A 21,137-nucleotide genomic window follows, 5' to 3' on the forward strand; every position below is an offset into this window, starting at 1 on the left:
GAGAGAGAGGTACCACATACAGGTAAATCATCACACAGTGAAAAGTTATAACACTTTAGAGCCCTATGTCTGAGGAACTTGGACTAACAGTCCAATATATATAGCATAAAGCTTCATGCTATATATATTGGTCTATATTATTATTATCATTAGTATTATTCTTTGTAATAAGTGTTTCTGCTGTTTTGGGTTGTGTCCCAAGCACTTAGGTCCTCATGTACTCACGTGTAGATTTCTATTGTTGAACACTTGTGGCCGAAACATATTGGTTTAATAAAGGCTGCTCCCTCTTTTTAACTCTGAGTGCCCGGATCTCCCATTTTTTATCTGATGTTTTATCCCATCTGATCCAGGGGCACCTTTTACTATTTGAACTCTGTTGACTTTTACATATCCGGTGATTACCTGGTTGCCTTGTTCTCTCATACAAACACCCTGTTCAACAAAGTGTTTACTGTCTTATTTTATAATTATGTGTGACGTGTGTACTTTTGAGAGTCTGAAAAGAACCTGTCTCTCTCTCGAATTTTAGCTACAACACAGTGGTCTCTCACATCATCAGCAAATAACAGAGTATCGTATATGAGGGACTTTAAGACAGTCCGGTTCATTCAACTTCTATGTACTTGTCACAGTGGAAGACAGATAAAAAGCAGAATAATCAAAAAATAGGTGTCATTGTCATATACTCAATTCAAATGTCATCAAAAGAGCTTAATCCACACAGCAGGCACACAGCAAATGTTGAACACTGCCCATGCAGCCAACTTCAGTGGGCCGACAGACACACACAGTTCACAATCCAGCCAGTGCATAATCTCTCAAGACTTTGTTTTACCGAATGGGTTCCCAGATTGGCCAGTGCATGGAGAGTTTATACGTACAGTGCAAATACCAAACCAGCTGTGAGGAGCAGGGTGAGAAATGGTGATGAACACCATCCAGAAAACCAGATAGCGATAAGCATTAGTAAGTGTACAGGAAAATCTAGTGTTAATTTAACTCTGAAAGTGTAAGAAATTGATCCAGATCCAATTTTAGAGTTTCAGAGTTAAATTTATACTCCAGATTTTGACTGTGACACAGTCTGTGTCAACCACCGATGAGTACACACATTGCACAACATCCCATGATAAAGTGAAACAAGTGAATGATGTTTTCTTTGTGGCTCTCCCTCTCTGTTGTCTGCTCATTCAGGGTTCCATGTGTGATGATTGCTGTATTGTCACTTGCTGCACACCTTGCGCCTGGTGCCAGATGGCTCGCGAATTGAAGCAACGCAAACGGCTCCTCCACGCCACTCACACAACCACCTTGGAAGTCCACATGAACCCACCACCACACGCCCCTGGCTACTCTCTGTCTGGACACCCTCAGCCCATGCCCACCACGCTCTACCCGTCTATGCACTGACATTAACAATCGCTGGTGTAGTGCTACCAAGATCTAGGACAACCACTTAAGTGGGCTGATGGCAGTGATATAAATGTATAGCCAATGATAGCAGGTTGTCAATTAGTGGAGAGAGACCAAGTTGAACTTGAGTCAAGTTTATTTCTATAGCCCTTAACCACTTAAATCCTATACTTTGTTGACTGGAGTCCCCCATGGGGTATTCCCTTTTACACCAAATCTGTTCACTGAAATAGCTGATCTACAAGCTCACAAAGTATCACACCGCAATGTGCTGTGAACTTGTGAGCTTATAGATCTGCTATTTTGGATGAACACTTGCCCCAGAACAGGGACGCAAGGATTCAAGTATCACTCAAGGGACTTTACTGGCGAGGCCCACATTTAACAAAGCTAACAAAACAACACCTTAAGTCCTTATAGAACTGTCAGTCAAGCAAAGGAAAGTTCCCAAGAAAGAAACCTTGACGGGAAAAGAAAATTACGAAACCTTGAGAAGAATCACAAAAGAGGGGGGGCCCTCTTCCAGGGAGAAACTATTTGTATTGAACCACGAAGGAAACTCGATCAAACTTGAAAATAAGACCACAAAGTTGAGTCATTAATTCCAAACAAGGAGAACAGTTTCAGTTGAGCAGTTTAACTGAAGTCCATATGGCATTTTAGAGAACAAAGAGAAGAGAAAGAGAGAGAGTAAAAAGGTAGAGAGAAAGAGAAAAAGCATATGAAGCATATAAAAGCATACAAATGCATGGTTCATATGCATTTGCATGTGTATTTGCGAGGGGTGTAGTGGGAAGTAGAAGTAACATTTTGCCCATAAATGTCAAGGTTGTAAAGAAGAAGAGCTATAAAAAAAAAGAGGTACAAATTCTCAGAAACAGTGATTGTGAATGCTGCCATTTTGTAGGCTGTCTCTGACACTGGCAGGCCAACTTGATAGCTTACTAAAAATAAAGAATCATCAACTAGTTTCTTAAAAGTGATGTATGGACCAGTAGTTTTTGCAGAGTCACTTTACTGCTGCTTCAGTTAATGTTTTCCACCCTGGCTTTTCTTCTTCTTCTTTTTAACTGAAAGTATGGATCGTTCTGAAGGATCAGCCAGCAGAGAGATTCAACCACTGTTGTGTTCACATCAATGGGATATTTGCTTTTATTCATGTCATTGGATTAGCCACACATTTCACATGCTCTGCCTTGTGTAATCTACAAATAAATACAAAAAACAACACCAAAAACCTATATAAAACAAAGATAATAAACAATACATTACCTTTACATTTTTTTATATGCAAAATGTAAAAAACATAAGTGGGTATGGTGTATACCCTCCACTATACCACTGTGTGCAATCTCTGCCGAAACTCCTTTCAGGAAAAGTGCAGGGTTGGTTAATTTGTCCATCAAATTTCATGTTATAACATGGACCTATCTGAACATTCATCCATCCCAGCTCTTTCCTTTTCTTTTTTTAATCAAGGGAATTTGCAGAATTTCCCATTAAGGATGAATTTGGACCAACAGCAAGGCCGTGACATATGACTAATCCCATTGTCAGGCTTGGTAACTACATGTGTTGACGATAAGGTCGTGGAAATGTTCAACTCCACCTAGGCTCTAGGGGAAACACGTGATATCCCCTTTGTTATGAAGGTGTCCCAAATGCTTTGTAGCGCTCCTTCCTTGCCACCAGGCTAACCTCATGCCAATAAATGTCCTTTTTATACATTATGCGTTATGCATTATGAGTTCAATACCTGCTACAGATTTTAGTCAATCAACTTTCAATTAATTAAATCTGGAAGTCTTTATTTTTGCTACATGTCCAAAAATAATGGTCCAGCACGCGCGCGCACGCACACACGCACGCGCGCACGCACGCACACACACACACACACACACACACACACACACACACACACACACACACACACACACACACACACACACACACACACATTAAGTGTGTGCAAAGATTATGGGAGCTTAATTCATCACATAGACAGTTTTTCTTCCATCTGTAAGTTGCTGTTTTTGTCGTGCACCTGATTCTGATTGCATTTGCGCTACCTCTCCTATTCTGAATCAGTGGTTCTCAAACATTTTCATGTCAAGGACCACCAAATGTATGTATTTGGAGCCCCATCTGAAAACATTTTGAATCTGTGTTAAAAATGTACAAAACCAATCCACATGTTTCACAATTGTTTTTCGAACATAGCTGATCTACAAGCTCACAACGCATCCCAACACCATGAGTTGTGAGCTTGTAGATTGACTATTTTCAAATAGCCTAATCACAAAATAGGGTTAAAGTGGTTCAACTGATTTTGATGCTTTTTGACACATTTTGCTTGATATATAGGAGACATGACAGGAGTTAGATTCAAACTTGGGTCCTTTTGAAGTCATTACAAGATCTGAAAAATATTCTCAAACTTGAATAGACTTAGCAGCCTAAATATTTTGAAGTGACAATAGCCTATTTGTCTGGGCCATATTTTAATCTTAACACAATTAGTGAACTAATTGTAAATTAATTGCATGGTGCTTGGTATGTAAAATGATTAATTAAACTTTAATGCAATAGGCCAACAGCTTGAATCGTACTTGTCCATCCTTACTTGAATCTCACTTGTTGAAGTCTGGTGTCCCACTTTGTCTGAATTAAAAATATCTTACTGTACAGAAATAATGCAACAACTAATAATGAAAAACACAAAGCCCAATCTAAACGAAACAGTTACAACAATATACTATTATTTTCTACATAGAATATTGTTCAGTCACCTTTAGCGCCATCTGTTTTGATTGATTGATTGATTGATTGATTGAATATTTTATTAGGCAAAAGAATGTAAAACAACACATTTACATTTAAAATACTTTGTCTAACAGGTCCGTTCATAAAAGTCCTTGCGGACTTGTTTCCAATGAGGGCCTTGGTATTGGGGGCTATTTCAATACACCACAGCATGAATGAGACTACTTCCGTCGTACGGCCGAGTCGGGGTGGAAAATAGCAGATCTACAAGCTCACAACGCGTCGCATCGCGACGCGTTGTGAGCTTGTAGATCGGCTATTTTTGATTTGCACAACTAATGACGCCGCAGGGGCGGTTATTTTTTGGGGCGTCCGCAAAGTACAGATCAGACCGCTGATTGACCAGAACGTTTGACAGACAGATTTACTGACCAATCACACTCCTGTAAAGGGTTACACAGCTTCCGTCTCCTGGGTTCCGCTGTGACCGCTTCTCCGTCGTCTCGTCCGTGTTGTCTTCGCGCGGGCCTTTAGTTAGTTGGTAAGTGATGTTTTATGTGTTTTGCACCGTTTTCTGACTTTATTTTGCATTTATTTGTTAACACATATTTACGGTCTCTGGTAACACGTGCGTTGTCACGTACACAATGCTGATTTATCAGCGCTGGGATAAAAAACGCACGATGTTAGCGGTGTGCTAACATGCTAATTATTCCAACCGGTGTTACAACAGCTTGTCTTGACGGTGACAAGGAAGTGCAACACACGAACTTACTGGAGTTTCGTTTGTTTTCAATATTAGTTTTATATAGTTTTCTATTAAAGGAATTCTCATGTTATATCATTGTACGTTATATTTACGTTAGGTTGACCATTTGCGACATATTGTGTTACGTTGTCGACCTTCTGGGTTGGGCTCCATCCAAAATAAATTAGTTTTACTTTCTATTTCGTGGTCATGACGTTGAGGCAAATGCCACCATTTGCTGCCTTCTTTGGCTTGCACCTCTTTTTACTTTCGCTTTGCATGTGCATTGTTTGAATTACATGCATGTATCTATATTCATCTGTTTTCCCTTTACCTTACCCTTAGGGGAGTTTCCACTGGAGTGACAATGGTGAAGATTTTCATCGGGAACCTCTCTCTTAATGCTGAGAAGGAGGAACTCGAGGCTCTTTTTACACATTATGGCGCAGTGACCGAATGTGCCAAGTATAAGAACTATGCCTTTGTCCACATGGAAGACCGCAAAGCGGCCACCAAAGCCATCCGGGAGCTTCACCTGTACAAACTGCACGGCAGGCCCATCAATGTAGAGCCGAGCAGGGGGAAGAACCAGGGCCCGGCCAAGCTCCACATAGCCAATGTGGAGAAGGGCTATGATGATGAGCTCCGTGATCTGTTTTTAGAGTATGGTACGGTCACAGAATGTGCCATTGTCAAGAACTTTGCCTTCGTACACATGGCCAACTCGGATGAGGCCATGGATGCGATAAAGGGCTTGGATAACTCTGAGTTCCATGGTAAGTGAAAACAAAGTATTGGGCTATTTATGTACTGATAAATTGTCAGCCTCTTGGCCTGTTCTGTCATTTCCATTTGTATCCTTTCAGGTAAACGCATTCATGTTCAGCTATCAAAGAGCCGACCCCGAGGGGGACCACCAGACATGGAAGATTATGGACCTCCAATGCCAAGGGGGGGAGGTTATTTCCCTCCTCGCTACCCCGTGGATAGGCCAGACCACCGCGGCTACCCTGCCCCACCTCCACCCCCTCCCCAGAGACGACCCGGTTACCCCCCGGAGCGTCCCTCTCCCTACGGTGAGCGTCCCTCTCCCTACGGTGAGCGTCCCTCTCCCTACGGCGAGCGTCCCTCTCCTTATGGCGAGCGTCCCTCTCCCTACGGCGAGAGGGATGGTTACGGCGCGCCGTTGGTTGATTACTATGAGAAGTACAGAGCTCGTCCCTACAGTGCCCCCGCCTATGACCGCCCCAGCCCCATCCCGCCCCCTCCTCCACCCTCAGGTGTGGTAAGAGATCACCTCTCTGCGCCGCCCCTTGACCCGTATGAACGGCGCCCACTGCCCCCTCCTCCGTCCTACTACGGCCGCGACAGAAGCCCCCTCAGACGTGCCCCTCCTCCTCCTCCCCCCGCAGCCGGTAACGGCTACTCCTACGAGCGTTCCCGGCTGTCTCCGGTGCCCAGGCCTCCGATGTATGGAGCGCCCCGTCCCAGGGATCCCTTTGCAGAAAGGGTCCCTCCACCACCGCCCCGCTTTGCCAGCTACTAAGAACACCGGAAATTCAAGGTGAGATACAGTACCAGCAAGGGTGGTCTTTTGTCATTTACATGTCTTATACATTCTGATGGGTCAGGTTTGACAAATTATAAAAAAATAAAGCGCTGACATTTATTTTTAATATTAAATTGAGGCATAATCTCGCTTTAAACTGTCACCACAAGATCAGATGTTTAATTTTCGCACCTGCTCCAACTAAGAAATCAGTTTTAAAACCTCTATAATCAGGCACTGCTGTGCTGAGTCTTAAATATTGCTGCCTTAATTTTCAAAGATGAGACTTGCGCGAATCTTATTTTTTTTTTAATTTTATGAGTAAAACGCGCTCCTTGACATGTTTGGTTTGCTCTCTTTCCAGGTTTAGAATATGACAAGATCGTCGTCGTCTGCTGATGCACGTGGCGCTATACCCCCCCTAGTCTACGGCGGATTGCGTTGCGTTCGCCTGAGACTAACTGGAAGATACTGTATTGCGGACAGTCCCGTTCTTAAAAACAAAATTCCATGTCTTCGATTCACGTCTTCTTTTGAGCTGTTTTGCCTTTCTGTCCTTCTGCTTGTTTGACTGTTCAAATCCTTAAACTGTATGTGCAGTGTAGGCTGCTGGTATAGGTGCTTAGTCCATATCAGTTTGACACAATACTGTTAATGGCCAAAAATGTATTTTTCTCAGTCTTTCGCTACATGGGATAACATCTGAAAACAAAACACATTTTTTGGCATACTCTCATAACAAGGGACTAGTTAATTTAGTATGCATTTGTGTAACTTTTGTAAAAAACAAAAAAAAATCAGATTGCAGGGGTGTGGGTCTGTTCATTCGACGTTCTCCTTAAAAGGACTTGCTAATTTCCAGTTTAGTACGTCATTTAATTCCATATCCTTTGTGTGACTGGTGGTAAAATAACCAATCGTTAAGATTTGCGCCGCATGTTAGCATGACAAATCAAGTTTCCAGTGTGTTTTATTTTTTTAGAGTTTGTGTTAATTTTTCTTGCGACTATAGAAATCCTATAGCATCGTTTATGTATGATTTTATTTTCTTTACAGATTGCTTTTGATTTCAAAGCTTTTTAATAAACAAATATAACCAAAAACGACACTCGAACTCTCAAATCATTCCTCGTTGGTTAGACTTTTCTGTAAAATTAATTTGCTGAGAGGCGGTGGGGTACCATCTAGAAGATGTTAATTTTCCAGTGATGTACAGGCGTTTCAAATTAATACGCTATGAATTTGAAGTTCTCCTCTATATCCTTGTAAATGGATCCTGTTGCTGCTTGAGCTTTGCGAAGGCCCATGACTTTTCTTGCGACACCTGATCTAAAATTTGCATTTTCCATCTCTCGGCCCTTCACACTAGATAAAGTGCTTTTTGTTGTCTTAAATTCTTATTATAGTCTTTGCTTATACCCCAACTTGAATTTAGTATTGGTGTTCTTAGTATTTGTGCTTTTTGTAGGTTGTTAGAACCATGATCTCTGCATATGTGTTGTGGACAATATGCAGCAGACGGCCGCATCATGGTAAGTGGCCGCCAGGTGACGGGCAGCACCCTGTTAATCTTGTAAGTACTACCTTAGTGTATTTGGACACTGAAGCATACCAATTGGTGAAATGAGATTTTTCACTAAATCAATTTTATTTCCTTGTATTCTTTACTCTGGGTACAACCTTTATTTTCTCCACAGGCCTGAGCTCCAGCAGCAAGAAGGGGAGCCGACTGTCATGGACCATGTTTGAAATCTGTTCATAATGTGCTTGGTCACAGGCTAATAAGATGACACCTCGGGCCTAGGTTTGGCTCCTATGTTTGAAAGGTAATGTGTGCATGCGTGTATAAGCACCTATATCCAGTGCCTCATTTACAAATGTTGGCTTATGACATGTCCAGAACAGGGATGCTAGGATACATGTGGTTAAAACCAGGTGTAAAAAACACATATGCCGTATCATATTATGATATCCCTAATCCAAGCCTGTATCTAGTCTCATATCACAGTAATTATATATTGAAGTGTCCCACTTGCGTCCTTCAGACACTTGAGTTTTGAGGGACACCCTTGTCTAGGCAGTGTCTGGGTGCTACAATGAGCTTCTATTTCCTCACTACTGATACAACTGCTAACTGGGATATTGAGAGCACTTGGATATTAATGTATAACCATTACCTAATCTGTGCATGTCTATTACTTTAGGATGCTCTTTGGACTTCATTTTCACACCTTTCACCTTAACTAATGATGATTAACCACATTAACCCTGGCGACCCTATTTTGGGCAAATATCACAAAGGTTGTGAGAATAGATCTGCAAGCTGACAACACGATACATGTTGTGAGCTTGTAGATCAGCTATTTTCGGCAAAGAGATTTTGTGGTTGGAAGGAGGGGTGGGGGGTAACAAAGTATAATATGGTTTAAGACAGTGGTTAAGAAGGTTTTTGGGTTATGTGAGACGGTCTGAAAATGTCTCACACAACCCTGAAATTGCAGTTGAAGAATGTGATGCTTAAATCTCTAGGGCTGCATCTGTCTTCTTGGTGATTATTCAATTGTGGTTTTGATTAATCGAATAATCAAGAAGCACTTTTTAAATATTATTCTTAATTGTGTATATATCAACAAATCGATTAACCACATATGTTATACTTCATTGCACGACGGTGTTGTGTAAAAGATGAATGCATTGCCTTGTGAGCTTGATTGGCTGTCTTCACTATTTTTGTTTACTTTTGAATAATTGACATACCCAAAATAGGGATTGATTCTTTATTTTTTTTTTTAAATAATCGATTGAATTGATTGGTTAGATTAACTGCACGTTAGATTAACTGCACCACTTTTAATCTCCCTGTGTTCCCCTAATCAGCCTTGTGTTCTTTCTGTAGGTAATAGAAGTGGTCTTTCCAACAGGCAGAGGACATGGCCCATTGGACAATATCCAAAGAAGGTCCTCGGGAATTCCCACTTGGCTATATCCTTGTAACTTGCAACACCAAAATATTAGGCTTAAGTTGAAGTGAAAGTTCCTCAAGTTAACATTTATCAACAAAATGCCCTGACAATTTAACTTATTCATATAATTCTTATGGTTCTCCATTTACATATGATCTACTAAATATTGCGTATGAATGAACATGCCACAAGTCCTACACAAATGACATTGTAGCTACTTGTTCAACTCAGCTGACCTAATGCATACAGCCATATTTATACTTTTATAAATACTTGAATTTTACTCTGAACATAATTAACAAATTATGAAATTATATTTATGTTGTGTTAAGACTGAAGCATAACATAACTATATGTTGTGTTAAGACTGAAGCATAACATAACTATATGAAATCTTGTGTAATAAATGTTCAGGTAGTGTAATGTTCATTTGACATCACTGTCCAGTAAACTACTGGAATAAAACAATTGAAAATTGACATTCCATGTTAAATGACAACATAACAGAAAACCACATTAGATTACTTTTGAGGAGCGGTCAAATAGCAGTTTGGTCATATTCCCAATGCAAATGTAGCCAGCAAGAGATTATCATTACGTAGCACAAACACTTAATTCAATGTACAGTAGCATGTTGACGCTTGCTGAACGGATAATATGGTATCCTGGACATCTATGGTAATGTGTATTACTGAATACTCACTGTGGTATACTCTCAAATACTGCTACATGCTATTGACGCTACATTCTATGGTATGATCAATGGTTGATGGCTGTGTAAATAAATAGTGATGGGAGATGGAGAAGGTACATGGGGCCTGATCCACCTGATAGTTCTATCCTTCAAGATAGCATTTTTTATGTACTTTTTGTATTATCTTGGCTACTTTAATAAGTGAATTTACCCTTTGGATCAATAAAGTGAATCTAATTGTCTACCACTGGTTGGTTGTGATTTTAGGAAGTTGTGTACTGTGGTCCACCTCGGCCCTTTCACCCCTTTGTTTTGGAGCTTCCGGAGTCTTAATACCTACTCATCCAAACTGGCAGAGTACCCTAGATTCTAGTGGGTGCAAGCACCCTTTGAAGTCAAACTGTCAAAGGTACTAGTAAGTAGTGAGAGTATTTTGTTCCTGTGTTGGCTGCCGATTTGACAGGATATGTGAGGTAACAGTAAGGACATTGATCAAATAGATAAACTCATCAGTCTTGCAAAACTACATTCTGTAGCAATCAGTGACACATGGGGTGGGGAGAGCCAATTGGGCGAGTTAACATTGAATGAACCTGAAATTGGCTAATGTGATGGTCAACACAGTATTACATTCGATGTGCTTCTAATTGAGCAAGAATTCTGAAGTGTCATTTCTTGGCTTCCCCTTCAACTTTTACCTCAGGCATGTTTTATGACATGCATAATCAGATCTCATTTGACAAACTAGAAGTTGCTATTGAAACTTGGTTGGTTGGACTGTCCCACCTTGCTGCACCCGTCTCCTGAAAAACTGGCTTCAGGAGTGACAGTTTAGGTCAGATCCTTGTGTATTTGTGTCTAGTCTGACTAGAACATATGCATGGTAGTGTCACTGCATATGTTCTGCTTCCTGGTATGCAAACAGTACATGAGGATCACTTGACAAATAGCACATGTTCAAAGACCAAGTATGCATAAAAAACTATTTTCAAATGGAACTCTGCGAGAAACGGCACCTACTGCACAATTATCCCCTTCTAATCCTGTTTCATGGAGGAAATTAATGCCTGATCCTACCAGGACCAGCTGAATGGTGTCTGTTTGCTGATGAAACCCAAACCCACATTTAGGGCAATTCATGTCTTTGAGCTGGTGGCAGCACTTTGATCTGTTCTACTGACAGTTGTCCTGTGGCTGATAATAGAAGTCTGACAGGAGGGGTGCGAGCATGACCACATGCATTTTATAGCAAGAAGACAGCTCTGTGCTTTGTTTGACCCGTTTTGTAACCCGAGTGTCATAAGGAAGTAGCCTACGGGCTGAATAACTTGAATTCCGGACAAAAGATATAAGCTGCTCCAACCTTTTCGGGGAACAACATTGTGCAAGAGTCTGAAATAAAGATCTCTAAAAGCAGATGTAAATAACAGTACAAAAACACTTTATTAGACTTACTGAGTTTAACTAAGTTGTCATACTAAGATAACAGATGTATAGGCTATTGTAATCTATATAATCATAGTGATCATGTATCACAGATTGGAAGATCCCATGCAAGTAAGCCTATAATAATTAGATCAATGTTATATAATATAACGCTAAGCTATCTATATAGTATTTATGTACAGTACACATACACACAGAAGACTATACACAGTCAGGCACATGGATATGGTCAATGATACAGTCAGAGTTAAACTAGACGTGGACAACTTTAAGGTCTTCCGAGAAGCACTTTGTGGTACAGCACATCAATATATAGACACATTAAAGGAGCTTTCTTGGCATGATAAAACATACGTTTACATTGCCAAAGCAAGTGTTGACATATAATAAAAAACAAAAATATAATATATAAATATAAAAAAAGTAAAATCACAACAGATAGATTAAAGATAAACACGTAACAACTTGTAACAATGTATTTAGACCTATTATGATCAAATGCAAGTTGATAGTTAAAAGGCTCAGATTGTCCAAACATAGAACGACGACTGGACGTGGACATTTATTTTTAAGGCTGGACAAAGTCATGTTGATGGAGCATTAAGGTCTCATCTGTCTCCAGTGGTCCTGGACCTCTGAGTTCTGAAGAGAAGCCGTTGGTCAGACAGTGGCATGAACCTGCTGTGTCCATAACGGGGGTCATACTGGGCGCCTCTGTGCCCATCTCCCTGGATGGAGGCGTCATCAGCACTTCAAACTCCACTTCAAAGCTGGCACTGGCCTCGCCCGACACACGGACAATCAGCACCTCGTAGTCCAGGAGCCGGATCAGGGCTTTGTCCGGGAGATCCTTCCTCTCCAGGTAGCCCAACACAGACCCATCGACATACACCCGGCCCTTCTGGCTCAGGTTCTGGAGGGAGAAGCGCATCTCGGCGTCGTTGGGTGTGCGGTAAGCCTGGAAGGCCAGCTGTTTTCGGGACACTCGGTTATCATCCAGGGTGAAGGTGCAGGCCTGCCCATCACGGCCAATCCTCAGCGGGTCTTCAGCCTGGTGCTTCTGTCTGCTGCCCACCGGGAGGAGGCGGTAAAGTCCTCTGGCACCCTGCTGGGGGTGGTACAGTTTGATCTGCAGACAGGTCAGGAGATATTCTTCTGTGTCCATTGTCTGAGATGCCATCCTTCATGTGACTGAGAGCAAAAGAAAAAGGTAAACAAAATGTAGGTGTGACCAGAGGTGTAAAGTACTTAAGTACATTTACTCAAGTACTGTACTTAAGTACAATTTTGAAGTATTTTTGACTTTACCTGAGTATTTCCAAATTTCAGTACTTTTACTTCTACTCCACTACATCTTAGAGACGAATATTGTACTTTTATTTCACTGTTATTCGAAAACTTGAGTTACTAGTTAGCCTACTTTGTAGATTTTTTTTTAATTTAATTTACATTTTGGACATTTGAAAATAGGCAATCTACAAGCTCATGTGCGATGCAACCATTGTGAGCTTGTAGATCTGCTTTTACATTTTTTTTTATATTATACATTTGAAAACTTAAATGGGACATTCTGCATAATGAGTAGGCCTACTTTCTACTTTTGGTACTTTTTAAAGTAGGCCTAAATTTTGAATTCCGGACTTTTACTTGTAACAGAGTATTTCTACATTATTGATACTTTTACTTAAGTATAACATGTAGGCTACTTTTTCCACCACTGTGTGACACTGTCGGGAATAATAAATACATAACTTACTATAGATAGGCGTTTATTTATGCCCGTGTGTGCATATTAAATACATTACCTTTAAGGTGCTCAGATGGCGCCGCCAATGTTTAATCCACCTGCCAAACGGGGCCAAATACACAATAATAATAACCACGGAGAAAAGTATGAGAAAGTAACGGTGTCAACTAGCTCTAACGCTCATTGTTTTAAAACAAAAAGGAAACTACGCTCTTTCGTAATAATCAGAGCTCACAAGACAGGAGAGAGTTGGGGAGGGTCAGGGGAGGGGTGGGTACTTTCCTAGCCATGGTTCACAAAACTTCACATGTCATGTTTCAGGGCTAGTACTTTCCCAGAACTGCACACACTCTATATAAATATATTATATAACTCTCAAGGTAAATACAATAACCTTGATAACCCTATGGCAAAAAGTCGCTCTTATTTTGAATAACAGTTGATCCGAAGAGATTTATTTTCTTATCATGAGCTCTGTTCCTCTTATGATAAGAGGAACATTTTATGTCTTTACGGACAATGACAATCATTATAATGAGGTCAGATGTAGTCAAATGTTGCGAGCTGATAAGAGTCTTATCAGCTTTGGAAGCAAGCCAGAATAGAAACCAACCGCAACCAGATCCATATTTTATATTTAGAGGCAACTTTACAGAAAAAGAAGCCCAAAGTTGCTAAGCGGACATGGCAACACTGCCAATCGTGTCTATGGTATCTATGATCGTAACCAGGAAACACGATGACGTCACATGGGCGGACACATATCAGTATCATAGAAACTGAACCTCAACCCATTTCCCATTCAAACGCCATTTTCCACAGAGAGGACGAACGGCAGCGGACGCGTTCTAAGGTACGTGGATGTTTTAAAACGTTACAAACAACCGTTCATATTGGTTCCACAACACCTCACAGCTATCAGAAAGGTAGAGTATTAATGCATCGTCGACGGAATGTGTATATTTTATGTTTAAATCGTGCAGAAAAAGTGTTGTTTGAACCGGCAACAGCAGCGTGGTGGTGACGCTCTGATTAGCTTAACTTTAGCTTAGCTAGCTAAACTGGCTAACTAAAGCTATATGGTTTTATTTCCTGCAAATGTCTAAAATTCATCTAGTCGGATTGAGCAAGATGCTGGCATAAATGCGTATGCTGATGATTTATTTGATTAATTCTCTTTAACTTAGATACCGGTAGGTAGCCATGTAGCTAGTTATCCATATGATAGAGGGACACACAAAGGCCCACTAGGCCCCTGTCTGCAGCTCACTGTTGCTGACCATCTTCATGCCATTGAATCTGCATTGGATGGAAATAGGACGCATTTTGTGATGCACTATATAATATGATGGATGATCGTTATATTCTTTAAATAATTTCATCATCGTCTTAACCTTTTTATTCAAGCTCTCCATACAGTTGAGGAGGGACAGGCCCTCATTTTCAATGTAGCCTAGAAACGATACAGAACACAATACTCAACAGGCGGTCATTCGTTCATATACAGCAATACATAAATCAGAAGACAGAAAATATTAAACTAAATAATTTAATAGAATAAGAATCCTCTGTATTGTTGCATCACAGGTTAAAGGGTGTAAAACATTTGGTGAAATTCGTTCTTTGCACATGCTCCCATCATTTTGTGGTTTAATATTTCATGAGAGTAAAGAAAAGGCCATAGCCACAATGCAGGATTTATTTGAATGTGAAACCAACCAAGGTCTACTTCAGGGGTTTAATATTTAACCACAATAACTTTGTTAACAGATCCATCACAATGGTCAAGATATTTGTTGGTAATCTTCCCCGGGAGGCGGACCAGGAAGAGATTCAGGCTCTGTTTACCCAGTATGGCACAGTCACAGAATGTGCCATCATCAAGAACTTTGCCTTTGTCCACATGGAGGATCGTAAGGCGGCCACAAAGGCTATCAAAAACTTGCACCTCTACAAGCTGCATGGCACCCCGATCAACGTAGAGGCGAGCCACGGGAAGAACCAGGGCTCGGTCAAACTGCACGTGGCGAACGTAGAGAAGGGCGCCGACGACGAGCTCCGCGCCATGTTTGAAGAGTATGGCACGGTCACGGAATGTGCCATCGTTAAGAACTTCGCCTTCGTACACATGGCCAACTCTGATGAGGCCATGGACTCGATAAAGGGGCTGGATAACACAGAGTTCCAAGGTAATGGGGTGGGGCAATATTGTGAGGTTAACTGGTTGTTTGTGTGGTGTACGATGCATTCACAGATGCATGTTATCGTGACTAACTGTTGTACTTTTGTTTTTGCTCTGTCTTTTCTTAGGAAAACGTATTCATGTCCAGATATCAAAGAGCCGACCCAGACATGATGAGCGAGATGACTATCCCCCTCCCCCGGACCAGGGTGGATACTGGCCTCCACGTTACCCGGGGGAGAGGCATGAGCCTCCTCCTCCTGGCTACATGAGGGGTCGCCACCTCCCCCCGGGTTACCCTGTACCTCCCCCGCCACCTCCCCCCCCTAGACGAGCCGTATACCCAGAGCGTCCTTACGAGCGCGAGAGGGAAGGCTATGGAATGGTAGATTACTATGAGAAATACAGGGCCCATCCTTACAGCCTCCCCTCCTATGACGACAGGCGTGCCGGCGCCATCCCGCCCCCTCCCCCACCCGCAGCTCGTTTAATGACCGCCCCCCTTGACCCTTACGACCGTCGTCCCCTCCCTCCGCCCCCGGCCTCGCCGTACTACGCCCGAGACCGTAGCCCGCTCAGGAGGGCTCCCCCGCCACCAATGGCCCCGCCCAGTAACGGCTATTCCTATGAGCGCTCCCGTCTCTCCCCCGTCTCCAGGGTCCCGGCGTATGGAGTACCCCGTCCCAGGGATCCCTATGCAGAGCGGTTACCCCCACCGCCACCTGCCCGCTATGCTTATTAAGCGAGCCCCTGGCGTGCGAATCAAGGTGAGAATAGGTTCGACCAATAAAGTGTATCTTAAAAAGTGCCCCTGCGCTGCTGTGCAAAGGTAGAAAAAGCCTGCACCTTATCAAGTCTGGTACAAAAAGCAAGATATGAAAAAGGATCGACCATAGGGGTCAATGTGACAGATCCTACTCTCGTTGGTAGGCCTGTGCTTGCGCTGGCGTGGATGGATCGCATCGAAAAGCTGTCAGTCTTCACTGGGTTCACACTAGATGCAGAGGCGCTACAAAACATATTGACCAGACAGCGAAATTATCGCTGAATACTGGGAGTCTGCACCGCTACGAATAGCCCAATCAGTTAACATGGGTGCCAAAGAAACTGGCGGGCAGACACTGCAGTTCATGAGGCTTCCACGTCGAGTGTGAACCCAGTGTTAAGGTTAACTCAGTAGACATCTTTATGTATTGACCCAAAAAGCAAAATACACGCTGCAGAGAAAAGTAAAATTCTTGCTGGTGAAGATGGAACAACGTGCCTTTGGTCTACATCGCTGCAGACACTTGACTTGTGTGATTTGCTCTTTTTTCAGGTTTTAACTATCTGACAGGATCGTCGTTCGACTGCGTCGCCGCCCGCCGTCTCCTGATGCACGTGACTCTATGACCTCCCCTCGTCTGTGGCTGAGCGCGTTTTGTTCCCCTGCCACGCTCACAGGAGGAACTGTATTGCCGACGTCTCTTTATCATTTTATTTTTTAAATTAAGTTTTGGGACACTTGTTTTTACACTCGTTTTTTTTACCCCCTTGTTATACTTTGTCTTTGTGCTGTAGCTATCTTCTTAAATCTTAAATCGAAGTTTGAGCAAGGCGTTTTTTTTATTTTTACGTTCTAATATTGTGTGTGACAGGAACTTGAGTCCTCAGCAACAGTTTTAAGCGATAATGTGAAGAACAGACTTGCGTCATTTTTATGACTGCAGTTTAAAAAAATTGATCATGTCAAATCATTTCATGTTTGGTACAAAATCTAATTTGCACGTTGCTTCCATCATCTTAACCTCGCTGATTATTGCTACATAAACCTGCATTTTGCAGTATTGTAAACTTAACTGAAGTATGTGGAAAAAAGACGTACTAGATAACTTAATTATGTAGGAAAATAATTGTTTAGATACAAAGCGTTTCAATTGTACCCTTTCCTTGTCAGACCCATGTTTTAAATAAAGACCTGAGCTGTGCAGTGATGTTAATGTTACTGATAAATGTGCTCAAAACCATGCTCATCGATGACCGTAAAACGTTGTGACTTCCTCTTTCAGTCGTATACTCAGCCGAGTCTCTCGCCATTACGGTAAATGATCCCTTGTAACTTTGTTCGACTTGCAGTAAAGAATAATTGACTTGCCATAAACGCTGCGTCGATTCCTTAAGTATCTCTTTCCTGACCTTATCTCAAACACCCCACGTTTGTCACTTATCTACCTCCATTTATAACATGTCCCTTTCTCTACCATCTTTAATATTGCACTGGGTTATAACAGGTGGAGAAGGGGCTTAGCATTTACCATCCCCTCTTGTCCTCTACTGTTTGTCATAGTATTCTGACCAGCCTACACTAGTGTCTGGCAAGGCCTAGGGGCCTTCTGAATCCACAGGTAAGTAAGGGACTGATGATTTGACTGTAGATGCTATGGATGTATTTATGTATTAATCTGTCAAGAATCAAGGTCCATTCACACCAAGCACTATAACCATTGTTTTTGTTATACTTGTGGTGTGTACGCAGCTATAAACTAAGCAATGTTATAGTGCTGCTTGGTGTGACTGGCCCTTGACGCTTGCACTTGTTGAATGGGAAGCTTGTGGGTTGGACTGGCATTAAAAAGGGGATTAGATATCATTGTCTTGGGACTAATGTGTACACAAGTCATGTATGTTTTAGTAAATCTCAGGGTGTAATACAGATCTAGATTGATATTGATAGTTTGAAGTGTTTCCAAGTTTGTTTGTTTTTTAGCATGACAGTAGGTTGAGTTTGTTACATAAACATACAGAAGCGCAATCGTTTTTGTAGGCCACAATTATACATCTTGCAAAAATAAAATATTTTAAATGGATATGGCTTCTTACTTGAGAAATATTAACTTTGTATTGGTAACTTTGAAAGGAAATGGATGACTAAATGTGGCACACGTTAAATGAAAAGAAAAGCCGAGTTCTTGCTATCTTAATGTAAATTATTTTCCGTTCTCCAAATGTTAGCCTATTGACATTCCATGAAAAGGACTTTTACTGTAGGGTTCATGTGGTTAAATACTATCATATACCCTATTGAACGGACTATACTGTAAATTAATATATCCTCTAGCCAACCTCTGTCTTGGGTAAGACTGCATGTTCAAGCCATTATAGGTGGCCCCTTTGTTCTTATATCTGAGAATTGCATTTGATCTTAATGGAATTTTCCAGGATAGAAATGTCCCTAATCACAAGAGTAAGGAAAATGAGTGAAATGTATAAGGCTTCTCTGTCAATTTTCTGGAACTGCAAAACAAACGTCTAGTTCTGCATCATGGGCTAAAACCGCTTCAGTCTGCCTTGGCATAAACTCGACAGCTGTCAAACACTTAGGATACCAACCATTCCTTAACAGGATAAAGTTGGCACTGTCTGTATAGAGATGAGCTTTGTTGGACATTAAGACAGTGTCTGGTCGTTAATAGATAATGGTGGTACAGTCTGAGATTAGTTTACCCTGAATTAAGTGGTTGCAATTAAAAAACAAATGAACAATATTGTATCTGTTTATAGAAGCTATTTAGTCTCATTTTATTAAATGTGGTCCCCGTAGTTGCCCATAATGGCCAACAGGGGGACCATGTGCACTGTTCTTTGGCCCCATCAATATCCCAACAAGCAGCAGTCTAACTGGAATAACCTACCATTTTCACTCTATTCTAAAGTAGTATAATGTAAGATGAATCACACCTTTATATTTCGGTTTATGGTATATCTGTGGAGCTACAATCAAGTGTGAAGAAGACATCTGATATAAAGCACAGGGTAGAACCCAACATGGCTGTCGTACTTGGTGTTCAATTCAGGAAATAAAACGTCACCTTGCTAAACTAATGGCCTAAGTCATTTTGAGGAATATATATATATATATATTTTTGCCTAAGTCAGCTCCTCAAGACACTGGCCACCTCTGGTAAAATTGCCTATCTCCTAATTGAAAAGGATCATGCTGTTCCCTCCCCTTTTATTATAATGGCCTATCTCCCTCAGACCCTGGTGTGACTTTGGACCAAAATAAGCATTTTTTTTGGCCTAAGTCACGTGGTTTTGTGATTTAGGCCAAACAATTGCCTAAACCAGTAAATAATTTGGCCTAAGTCAGATTTAATCCTATTTAAATCTCTTATGTTACATAACTGACAGACAGTGTTATTTTTATTTTAATAGTCATAATTTGTTATAAACATTTTGGGTATAACTAACTAAATGTGTTGGTCAGGTCCATGAAAGAACAAGAAATGTGTGTTCTAGTACATTGTGTGAGCCAAGCCATGGCTTGGCTGATGGCTCATTGCTCCAATAGTATCTAGTGCAGAACCACGGCTTGGCTCACACTGTATAGTCTTTAAAGGTAATGCCTCACAATTACAATTTAGGCATTTAGCAAATGCTCTTTTCCTGTGAAAATTTAAAGTGTGAGATTTAAGTCTGAGAGTGTTAGGATACCAGGTAAATATCAAACCTTGCATCTGTCTAAACATCATGGTATCTAAATAACAGTCTTGACATTTGTGGTCAAGAAAAAAGTATCTTTACAAACGTGAACAAGTAACTAACATATCTTATATCTGCATAGTGAATAATACTGCAAATAAGGAGTTTAATTTTATAGTGCTGCTACCCCATTCCAGAATATGTAGCCTACTTTTGTCACAAAAAAAAAAGCTAACACATTTGCGTCAATGACACATGAATGTTTATTAACTTGGCATTGGGATATGACCTTAAGTTATAGGTAGACCTTTTAAGAGTGAAATTCAGCTGCATTCCCATTTAAAAGAACGTTGTGTGGTGACATATTCAGAACAGACAGGAACTGGGGCTGACAGACCAGGTCAGTAACAAGAATTAATCACTGTACCACACGTTGAACAGGAATATATTTGGTTTGTAGTTTTTGTAAAAAATATATATATATTATGAGAATCCTGTGGTGGAGCCCCCCCACCACCACCACCACTCATGAAGTTGGGGGAACTCATCAAGTTATTGCTTGCCACCTGAGGAGCCCACAGCTAACCCACAGCTACTAAGTAATGTAGTCCATGGGCCAGACCAGAATTTGGTATCCCCAGAGTCTACGTGAAGAGGACCCACTCCCTCTGTAGTCTGTACATATAAAGGGCCCATTCGATGGTGAAAACACAATGGTTCATAATTCAGTTGATTATGCACATAACAATATTCATAAGGATATTCAATTTCTCTGCCCAGAGACCCACGGCTGACATTACTCTATTTCAGACAATCTACCGGGCTCATAAAATGCCAGTATCATAAGTTCTTCATATCTTTTTCTTTTCTTTTTTCCTTTATTTATTCAGGGAAACCCATTGAGAGCAAGCTCTCTTTTTCAAGGACGCCCTGATAACAAACATTTGAATCACATTACAATGTCACAACTTTAACAATAAAGCAAAAAAGAAAAGCAGAAGCATAAAACAACATTAAAATAATCGCAAAAGGCGGTGAATCAGACAATACAGTGAGGACATATCCTCACTGATATCATATGAAACTAAACAACCTAAGGCATTATGTTGTGTCCACATCATGCTAGCTTGTCAGGAAGAGAGCTGAAGAATGCCCCAAAAGTAGGCAA

The 21,137-nt window shown here is 41.2% G+C and overlaps 3 protein-coding genes across 4 annotated transcripts; 2 read left to right on the forward strand and 1 right to left on the reverse strand.

The window, feature by feature from the left end:
* Window positions 1-4,644: 4,644 nt before the first annotated feature.
* Window positions 4,645-10,375, forward strand: LOC311035333 (RNA-binding protein 4.1-like). Of its 2 annotated transcripts, XR_014599700.1 has the most exons (6): window positions 4,645-4,720; window positions 5,273-5,703; window positions 5,794-6,491; window positions 7,945-8,049; window positions 8,174-8,302; window positions 9,373-10,375. XR_014599700.1 is itself a non-coding variant. In XM_084043480.1 (4 exons), the coding sequence occupies exons 2-3, from the start codon at window positions 5,295-5,297 to the stop codon at window positions 6,471-6,473; spliced, it is 1,089 nt and encodes a 362-aa protein (XP_083899606.1). In that variant the 5' UTR covers window positions 4,645-4,720; window positions 5,273-5,294; the 3' UTR covers window positions 6,474-6,491; window positions 6,841-7,584. The 2 variants fall into 2 exon arrangements, 1 of the variants encoding a protein (XP_083899606.1); XM_084043480.1 differs by lacking the exons at window positions 7,945-8,049; window positions 8,174-8,302; window positions 9,373-10,375 and adding an exon at window positions 6,841-7,584.
* A 1,695-nt stretch (window positions 10,376-12,070) lies between these two features.
* Window positions 12,071-13,501, reverse strand: tifa (TRAF interacting protein with forkhead associated domain). The gene is made up of 2 exons (XM_084042768.1): window positions 13,385-13,501; window positions 12,071-12,770 (listed from the first exon to the last, which is right to left on the reverse strand). The coding sequence occupies exon 2, from the start codon at window positions 12,757-12,759 to the stop codon at window positions 12,148-12,150; it is 612 nt and encodes a 203-aa protein (XP_083898894.1). The 5' UTR covers window positions 12,760-12,770; window positions 13,385-13,501; the 3' UTR covers window positions 12,071-12,147.
* A 632-nt stretch (window positions 13,502-14,133) lies between these two features.
* LOC311035237 (RNA-binding protein 4.1-like) lies at window positions 14,134-18,354 on the forward strand. Its single transcript, XM_084043324.1, has 4 exons — window positions 14,134-14,179; window positions 15,097-15,515; window positions 15,637-16,275; window positions 16,827-18,354. Exons 2-3 carry the CDS (start codon window positions 15,107-15,109, stop codon window positions 16,248-16,250), a joined length of 1,023 nt encoding a protein of 340 aa, XP_083899450.1. The 5' UTR covers window positions 14,134-14,179; window positions 15,097-15,106; the 3' UTR covers window positions 16,251-16,275; window positions 16,827-18,354.
* Window positions 18,355-21,137: the final 2,783 nt, after the last annotated feature.

The sequence above is a fragment of the Gymnoscopelus microlampas genome (genome assembly GCF_963454915.1).
Source record: "Gymnoscopelus microlampas genome assembly, chromosome: 19".
Classification (NCBI taxonomy): Eukaryota; Metazoa; Chordata; class Actinopteri; order Myctophiformes; family Myctophidae; genus Gymnoscopelus; species Gymnoscopelus microlampas.

Excerpts from the sequence above, each read along its gene's own strand:
- tifa (XM_084042768.1), bottom strand. The coding sequence starts at position 12,759 with ATGGCATCTCAGACAATGGACACAGAAGAATATCTCCTGACCTGTCTG.
- LOC311035237 (XM_084043324.1), top strand. The coding sequence starts at position 15,107 with ATGGTCAAGATATTTGTTGGTAATCTTCCCCGGGAGGCGGACCAGGAA. Across the intron at positions 15,516-15,636 it reads GGATAACACAGAGTTCCAAG|GAAAACGTATTCATGTCCAG; the intron begins GTAATGGGGTGG and ends GTCTTTTCTTAG.
- LOC311035333 (XM_084043480.1), top strand. The coding sequence starts at position 5,295 with ATGGTGAAGATTTTCATCGGGAACCTCTCTCTTAATGCTGAGAAGGAG. Across the intron at positions 5,704-5,793 it reads GGATAACTCTGAGTTCCATG|GTAAACGCATTCATGTTCAG; the intron begins GTAAGTGAAAAC and ends GTATCCTTTCAG.